The 9,455-nt window shown below is 27.6% G+C and overlaps 1 protein-coding gene across 1 annotated transcript; it reads right to left on the reverse strand.

Moving 5' to 3' along the window:
• Window positions 1-2,366: 2,366 nt before the first annotated feature.
• On the reverse strand, window positions 2,367-4,989 carry LOC130824577 (arabinogalactan protein 41-like). The gene is made up of 2 exons (XM_057689635.1): window positions 4,597-4,989; window positions 2,367-2,673 (listed from the first exon to the last, which is right to left on the reverse strand). The coding sequence occupies exons 1-2, from the start codon at window positions 4,718-4,720 to the stop codon at window positions 2,600-2,602; spliced, it is 198 nt and encodes a 65-aa protein (XP_057545618.1). The 5' UTR covers window positions 4,721-4,989; the 3' UTR covers window positions 2,367-2,599.
• Between the last annotated feature and the right edge of the window lie 4,466 nt (window positions 4,990-9,455).

Raw genomic sequence — 9,455 nt, forward strand, 5'->3', positions numbered from 1 at the left:
ATGACATGATACATATCATAAAAATTTACGATACAAATCATTTTCATTATCACCAATTAATACCATTTACTAAACGGGCTGTTAGAGTTTAGAGTGTGAGCTCGGATGCTATGCTATTTTTGCTACGTTTTTTTTCATTATTTCGTGACAAACTGCTTTATTTTGGCAAAATACTTAGAATAATAAGTGAAGGCTGAATTCAACCTTAAAGCAATCCAAGTTTGTTTAGATGAATTTAAAAGTCTTCAATTGAGTAATCCAAGGAAATGTTTGAGAACTAGATGTATTTTTTAATGAGTTTATGGTGATTTCAATTTAGGATAGGAAATTAGGTTACTGATTTGGGGAGAAGAAGCTCAAAATTTATGTTCACATATGACTCGATGTTATTAACAACAGGTGATTACTTATCTTGTGAGAGACCGTCTCAAGATGACCTTAGAATAAGGAGCCCATATGCTGATAATTATGTTAGTTGAGCCATTCAACGCACGTGAAAATGTCTCATGTTGAGATCATCTCTCACAAGAATTTGTGTAATTTTAAAATTTGAAGAAAATAAGCATATTTGGAAAAAAATTCTCAAAATAAGCTTCAAGAAAACTTATTTTTCAAAATAAGCACCTCCACATCCAATGCTAAGGTTTGGTTATGTTCGTTGTTACTAACAGTGGGACAATACTTAAGTTGTATCAACAATTGTCAGCCAAAGAATCGCGCACTGTTAGTAACAGGGAGCTATATACCAACAAAAGTTTAGATTAAGGTATATGGGAAAACAATCGCCCGTTGTTACTAACAGCAAGCCATTAACGTCCAAAGTCAATGATATTTAAAAAATTCAACAAAAGTCAAACCAAATCGCCCCTTATTAATAAGAGCGGGCAGTTATTTGGCTGAATATTTTAACTCAGTTTAAGTAATCTCCTGCAGGCAGTAACAACAAATACAACCAAACCTTAGCTTTAAACTAAGAGACGTTTATTTTGGAAAATAAATTTTTCGAAATTAATTTAGGTATTTTTTTTTTACCTATTTAAGCTTATTTTCTTCAATTATTTTACCAAATGGGCCGGATTTTAGGATAGAAATTTGCAGGCTTCTCTGAGCGACCTAAGCCCAACTCCTTATTATATAATGCAATCTTATATGGGCCATCCAAATTAGATTTTCTGTTATTTCAACATTTCCTATTTCATCATTTCTAGATATTTATTTTATTTTATTTTTTTTGCTTTTGAGATAAATCATATTTAGAACATTAAACATTTTGGACTACGTTGGAATTCATCAATTTGATACATGTGCTTACAGCTCTAAAGTAATAAAAAATATAAATTCTTGTGAGAGATCGTCTCTAATTAGACCGGTTTATTATATATTTTTTGAAATATTGTAAATATGCATTAAAAATAATGTACATAGGTATTTAAGATATAGTGAGTAGACATTAATGTTAGGCATTAAAAATAATATAAATAGGCATTAAGTTTTAATAAGCTAGGTTTGAGAGACGTCTCTCAAAGAGATGGTCTCTCAAAAGACTAGCTGAATTCATCCATTAAATATCACCTTAAAGTAATAACTTATAATCTTAAAATGACTAATTATAATTTTAAAGTGAGCATTTAAAATATTAAAGCAAGCACTTATAAGTTATATCTTTAGTGATTACTTACAATCTTAAAGTAATCACTAATAAGATTTATTTAAATGCGTCTCATAATGAGATGATCTAATACAAGATTTACTGTAATTTCAATTTTTATCATTTTAGATTGAATTCATTATATTTCTATTTGGGACATGCATTGGTCTCTTTTCAATACTTATTTTCTTCCACATATATTTTATTTTTTGTCATATTATTATACTAATCTATTTTAATCTTAATAATAAAGTAATAGTTTCATCTAAAAAAAATAGTTGATATTTGTTGCAAACTTCATGGGATTGAAAAACTAACTTCAAGCTTATAAGATGATTTCTACTCTCTGTCCATTTCAATTTGTATTATTTTTTATATTAGTTTGTTTTCGTTATTTTGTATTTTTTTTCTTTTTTGTTCATTCAGTTTTTTAATTTAATTAACAAACTTATTAGTTTTCTCCAACTTAATTAACAACTCATTTTTTTGAGTGAACTCAACTACTCATTTCTATCATTTATTGATTTCTTTTGTCTTTTACACTAATTTAATTTTTCTTTCTACTAAATTTGACCAAAAAATATTGGTCCATTACTATAGAGACAGAGGGAATATGAGGTTTTATTGTAACCTGCAACATTAAACACAATTGTGATTAATACACCATTTATTTATCATTGATAGTATATAATATATTGTAGTAATTACAAAAATAAAGTGACATAAAAAGATTTTTTATTTATTTAAACTATCAAAACAATAATACGTACAAGTTTACAGGAAACTTGAAAGAATAAAGAATGCAAATTGATTCCTCTCCGTTGAATATTTTTGGAGAAAGCTAATGAATTGATCTAATTATCATAAATAAATACATTGATTATAACTTATATTTATCACCTAGAATAGATTTTATAAAAAATAACAAAAAAAATAGGATCGAGTATGACATTAGTGAATCAAGTAAGTGACAGCAAGTGCAACCAGCAACAGAACATAAGCAATCCCTTGATCAATTGTAGTACCTGCACAAATTAATAATCCCTTATTAATCATCAAAATTTATTTACATTACATAATAAAAATAAAAAACTAAAAGAAACTTTCAAACTACATCGATAGTATTTATTTGCATTGGATTTTCATACAATTTTCTATTTTAGTATATATGGCTTTGTTTCTTTTCAAACGTCTTATTCGTTTTTTGAGTACTATTCATCAATTATTTTTAATTTGCAATTTATTTTTAATCTATTAATTAAAACATAGTCAAATGGGATTTTATTTGATTAGTCTCAACAGAAGGTGTATTAATATCTATTTTTATAAATTTTTTAATTATGCACAATTAGAGATATAAAAAATTGAATTAGCATATTGACAAACATGCAAAAGCAAATAGGATGTTTGAAAAAAGACGGAGGGTTTATATACTATTACTTAACTACTTAATTCAATGAAGTACTCCGTCCCTTTGAGTTTGCCTCTTTAATTTAATCATTTTTTGTGAGAATATTTATGTTCTAATGTGACAAACTCAAAAAGAAAAAGAAAGTACTTTACTGTACTCATTTTCTTTTTATTTCATTTACAAATTTATACTCACTCTATTAAGATTGAATAAGTTCTCCGATCTAAGATATGAGACCACTTAATGAGTTAAAATTGTAAAATGCATAACCATGTTGAAGTGATTTAAAAGTTGACTATTGCTTTGTCACTTTGAACTCATAGATTAGAAACAGGTTCTTACTATATTGTCAAATTCTGACATCAAGCAACTTAAGAAATTTTAGATATGCCACATTGACTATGGACAAGTGGGAGATTTAAAAAAAATTTCTCAAGATAAACCTTGCAATTAATAAATATAATTTAAAATTTAATATAAATATATAATAGTGATCTTTTAGTAATTAATTTTCACTTGCTAAGAATAAATATTGTAATTTGATCAATAAGATTAAAAAATAAATAAAGTTTTCTATTCCTAAAAGATTGTACAATTTCAAGAAAACTAATCTATTCATTTCACTATCAATTTTTCTCCCAAAAACCGAGAATTAGTCCTCTCTTCCATACTGATATATGTGTGCTAATTCAATATACATGAACTAATAATAAAAGGGACTACAATTAAAGTTGTGAATTGATGTTATTTAAAGTATTCATTCTATACCGAGTAGAAATCAAATGAAATAATATAATTTTTATTTGGAAAATTTCACATGGTAACCCTAAGGTATTGAGTTTTTACGTGGTAACTAAAGCTTTTTAAAAATCCGTGCGGTAACCTTGAAGTTTACTAAATTCGTTCTCCGTGATCTTTTGTACAAAAAACATTCACCGGATCAAATTGCATCAGTTTCATAAATTTTCCCCAAAACATAAACCTTAACTCTACCATTTTTCTTCCAAATCACATTTTTCATTCAAATTCAAACTCTAGTTTTTCTCAATTCTCTTCCACTATCAAATTAGTTTACACTTCCACTATCAAATTATGAAACTAATGCAATTTGATCTGGTAAAACGATTAAATAGGCATACAGTAAGGTTTAACCTTTGTAATTAACATTTTTAAACATCATCGGTGTAAAAATGTCACAGAGAAAGAATATGATAAACCTAAAGATTACCGCATAGATTTTTAAAAAATTTTTATTATCACGTGGAAAACCCAATACCTCAGTATTAACACATGGAATTTCCCCAATTATTTTTTCATTCCGCTTGTGATCCTATTATGTCCTTAATCCTACCCATAAAATCTATTATGCTAAACATGGTTATTGAGTCTGCCTTACAAAAACTGAAAAAAGTAATGATTTCTTGGTGTTGAATTTCGTATCTCAAACAACCCATTATCAATAATCAAAATCAAAGAATAAAAAAAATAAATATAAACTTATACATAAAAAGAAATAAAAAAAGATAAAAGAACTTACTGTCACTAGAAGGAGGAAGAGCAGCAGGAGAAGGAGCCATTGATTGACCTTCAACAACCTTCATTAGAGCCATTATAAGAAATCCAAGAGCTGGCAATGCATAAAACCTCATTGATGAATTCATTTTCAATCTTTTTACCCACAAAATCTCCAATGAAACCAAAAACAAATATTTGCTCTGCTTTTTTTTTTTGGTTTTTTTTTTTTTTTTTTTTTTTTTTACAAATTTGCTCTGTTTTTCTCTGAAGTTGATTTGAATTTATGGGGGAAATATGAGGAGAAGATGGAAATATTTATATATTTAAGAATTTGACAAGAAGTATGAAATTTCTTTTAAGGAGAAGGGAGTAGGGTGGAAGGAACGCGTAATGAACAATTGGTACGTTCCACATTATAATGACTCCATCATCTTTCTTTTTTCTCTTTTTTTTTTTTTATAAATTCATATTTTTATTTTATTTAATTCTGGTCGATTATGAAAATTGACTGGCGGCTAGTTGACTCTGACTAGAATATCTAGATTGTAGTCTATGTGTGGCAACGCTGAATTATTTGATTTGTAGTTAATTTCTTGTTTTACTTTTCCTTGCTTTCTTTGTAATTGGTTCAAGTACTATTCTAGAAGTTTTTATTAAATAAGAAACTTATTTGAACTTACAACTTTGTTTGACCCATGTATTGTCAATTGTAATCATGCTATTCACTATTCAAAATAATTAATTTTATTTGAGAGTTTCAGGTTATAAATTTAAATTTCATCAAATGATAAAATTTAGTAAGGAAGGATTTTCATATCTTCTTTTCTCATTCAATAGACTTGCATTTATGTAAAGATGGTAGAAATATGTAATACACTAAGGTTCTGAATTCGAGATTATTAGAGTCATAGTGATATGTCCCATGTGGTAGAGTATTATGCGTTATCCTTCACGCAAACACCATTTGTATAGAGTTTGAATTTTATCTATAGAAAATGATTGGAATCTAGATTCATACAAAATATAAAATTAATTAGCGATTAGTATGAGATTATGTAAAGAGTTAATAACCCTAACATTTCTGTCTAAAATGTTTCTTAGGCATCACTCATATATTTTGATCATATAGCTAGTATGAATTTACTAATATAGCGTAGAACTTACTACTACCTATGGATTCCTTATAAATAAAAAGTTAAATAGATTATCTGTTTTGGAGCATATAAAAGGATGAACATTTTACAATCTTCATCCAAAAAAACTAGGCGTCATTCATATTGCTTGATGTATAAAATGTGAGTTTTACTTATATAACATAAGATTCATTATCTACGAAATTACATAGACTGCTCGTAAATAAAATGTTATATTGTTGATTAGTACTTTTCAATTCCACTTAGAATATTTGGGGATACATTTATTTTTCACTATATTGGGTTAGCCCTATTTTCTCCGCTTTACTCTATATTGGCTACACAAGTACAACTTTTATTGATTGGCGAGTAATCTTTCCAATATATTAGCATTGTTCCACAATTTTCACGGGTGAAAACATTTTCACTTTTTTTTCTCAACTCCTTTGTCCTTTCACTTCAATTTAACACTCCCTCTATAGTAGATAACTCATATATTTAGGTTTGGGTATCATATATTTATATCACCTTATTTTTTATAACCTCATCAAAAATGCTCTTATAACATTTAGCTAAAAACTTTACCATTAAAAAAATATAATAATTAAACAAGACAGAAGAATATTATGTATGTGAAGGATAGACCAATCTTTGTTTAAAAAAGAGGCACCAATAATATATCTCGCCATCTCTTTATTAAACTCATTTCTGTTAGTCTTAACGATTTGAATAGTAAGGTAGGTTTGATTGTGAGTAGATGAAAGAAAGTTACTTTCCTGTAGCATTTTTTCACTTGTAAATGGATGATTCTACAACATTACCAATTTCTTGCATCATGGATGAACTTGTCATTTTTGCTTCGCTAAGAATTGTCTATATTAAAGAAAAATCTTCTTATATATATCTTTTTTATAATCTTCTATTATTACTTTTTAAAATTATATCAAGGATTGAAGTACCTTCATTTTTATCTTGGTTGAATGGATGACTATATATGATTTCAGTGATGATTAAAAATGGTACAATTAATATCCAATTTATGTTGTTTTAATGTTTTGAAGAGTTAGTTATAGTGATACTCATCAATCTAATATTTTAAATAGGTTTGATCTGAAGGAGAGAACGGTAGTGAACTTATCATACCTATCCCCTTCAAGCCTGAGGACTGCGCAAACTCAAATAAGCGCCAAAATAAAAAAATTAGACCCTACAAAGAAAAATATGAGTGGTATATTCATCTCCCCAAGAAAGGCACCTCATTGTTGTAGCTAGGGTGGTAATTAGATGGCTTGCGATTGTACCCCACAAGATCGTCCTTTCCTCTACTGGGTTGTTTTGACCACCAACGGTGACACAGAAAAAGGAGCATCTCAATTTTTAAAAGTTAAATATATTAAATAATAAAAAATCTAAAATTTAAAACTATACTCCTATTAATTTGATATAATTTATTTCTTGGTATTTTTTTTATATTTGATTATAAATTTTACAAAATAAGGCTTATGATTTGTGGCTCATTTGATGTTATCATCATTAAAATTATTAGATAACTTGCAACACTTCACTAGTCTAGATCAAAAAACATGTTAAAGAACGTTATGATCAATCAATAATTTCACATGACCTTAATCATTTATCAATCATTGAATTCAAAAATAATCTTATACAATAATTGACATTTTTGCAGAATTAGGTCATTAGGTGGCTAACTAGTAAATTATAATCACTATATTATATGAGTCTTTATAATAAGTAATATTTCTGATTTATAGTTAAATAAAAGTGTTTTATTTAATTTTTTTTATGTAAAGGTTGTGACAGTTATGAGCTTATGTTACAACCAAAAGTATTAGTAATTGCTAGTACGTTAGATTATCCATCAATAAAGCGTTTATTATCATTATACTAAGGGGCCGTTTGGTTGGGTGTAATAATCAAAGGGAAAGGGAATGGACAGATCCAATTTCCTTTGTTGTTGTTTGTTTGCCACTTTCTATCATTCCCTTTCCCCTTTTTTAGTTTTGGGTTTACCTAAAATTATTATTCCCTCATTCCCCACCCTCCCCTAGACTTTTCCATTCCATTTCCCACTTCATTACCCATCACTTAAAATTTAAACTTTGATTTATGGGTATTGTTATAATTCGCCACTCTTTTCATTTTATCGCCACCCCCTAATTAAATTACGAATTTGCCTCTGGACTTTAAAAAATTACGAATTTGCCATTAGACTTAATAACACTATTATCAACTAAATTAAAAAAAAATTATTAATAAAAAATTAAAAATTAATTAACAACTAAATTTTAATTAATATATTATTATTATATTAAAAAATAATTAAACATTCAAATAAATTATTTAAATTCAAAACTAATTATTATAATAACATTATCATAATATAATATTATATTAAAATAAAATAATTTATTACAACATTTATTTAAATAACAATAACTTAAAAATAAATTAATTAAACAAAAAAATTTCATAATTCGAAATTAAAAAAAAAAACAGTCGCACTTTTTGTGCGACTGGTAATTTTTTTTATAAAAAAATTGTTATTAATTTTATTTATATTATTATTGCTATTATTATTTTTGTTGTTGTTGTTGTTGTTGTTGTTGTTATTATTATTATTATTTTTTTTTTTGTAATCAATGGAGCTAGAAAGATATTATTAGAGTTATGTTTTTTTTTTCTTCATATTACAGGAGAAGATGATACATGTTAATGATATTTTTTAAAAAAATAAGTTTTTCAAGTTTATCATATAATAACTAGTTATATTTGGAAAAAGTATAAAAGAATTTAAAAACTCATAATTTGATTCCTTAACTTGAACCAAACAGTCACAAAGGGAATCAATAAGCATTTCATTCCGTTTTCTGAACACAGCCAAACGATTAGGCTAAATTAGAGGAATCCATTTCTTTCTCCTTCATTCTCTTTCCTCATTCCATTACGATTCCCTTGTGCGAACCAAACGGCCCCTAACTGTATTTCGTCCATTAAAAACTATGATAAGGGTCTAGGGGAGAAAGGAAGGTGGCAACTCATGCCCATAAAGGACAGCGCGACCAAACAATCTCTCAAATCAAAAATAACTAAAGAAGTTTTTGCAACGAATAGGACCAAGTGATCAAGATGATACTAACTCCGTAAGCCTGCATTTTATCACACAAGTTTGACCCTTAAACATAAAATAAAGATAAATAAAACGCGTATAATTAAATAAAATAAAATAAAGTAATAATAATAATAATAATAATAATAATAATAATAATAATAATAATAATAATAATAATAATAATAATAGAAACAAGTAAAACCCAGAGAACAAGAACACCAATAGGTAAGCGAGAGAAAATCAATAGTTTAAAACATGAATAAGGCGCCTCCAACTACCCCTAACAAGTAAAAGCCAGAGAACAAGAACACCAACAGGTAAGCGAGAGGAACTCAATAGTCTAAAACATGAATAATGCGCCTCCAAGTACCCCTATTACTGGTCAGGTCCACAGAGGGTGCAACTCATACAATTCAACTTTTATTTGCTTTTCCCAAGTTCTCTTAGGTCTTCCTCGACTTCTCTTTCCCTCTACTATGATGCTTTCTATCCTCCTCACAGGGGAGTCAAAAGTCTTTCTCTGCAAATGCCCATGCCATCTCAATACATTTCCGTACATTTTTGCAAATAGGAGCAAACCGGACTTTCTCTCTAAACTCTTGGTTCCTATAATTCGAT

Source organism: Amaranthus tricolor, chromosome 9 (genome assembly GCF_026212465.1).
Source record: "Amaranthus tricolor cultivar Red isolate AtriRed21 chromosome 9, ASM2621246v1, whole genome shotgun sequence".
Lineage (NCBI taxonomy): Eukaryota > Viridiplantae > Streptophyta > Magnoliopsida > Caryophyllales > Amaranthaceae > Amaranthus > Amaranthus tricolor.

Excerpts from the sequence above, each read along its gene's own strand:
- LOC130824577 (XM_057689635.1), bottom strand. The coding sequence starts at position 4,720 with ATGAATTCATCAATGAGGTTTTATGCATTGCCAGCTCTTGGATTTCTT. Across the intron at positions 2,674-4,596 it reads TCTTCCTCCTTCTAGTGACA|GTACTACAATTGATCAAGGG; the intron begins GTAAGTTCTTTT and ends TAATTTGTGCAG.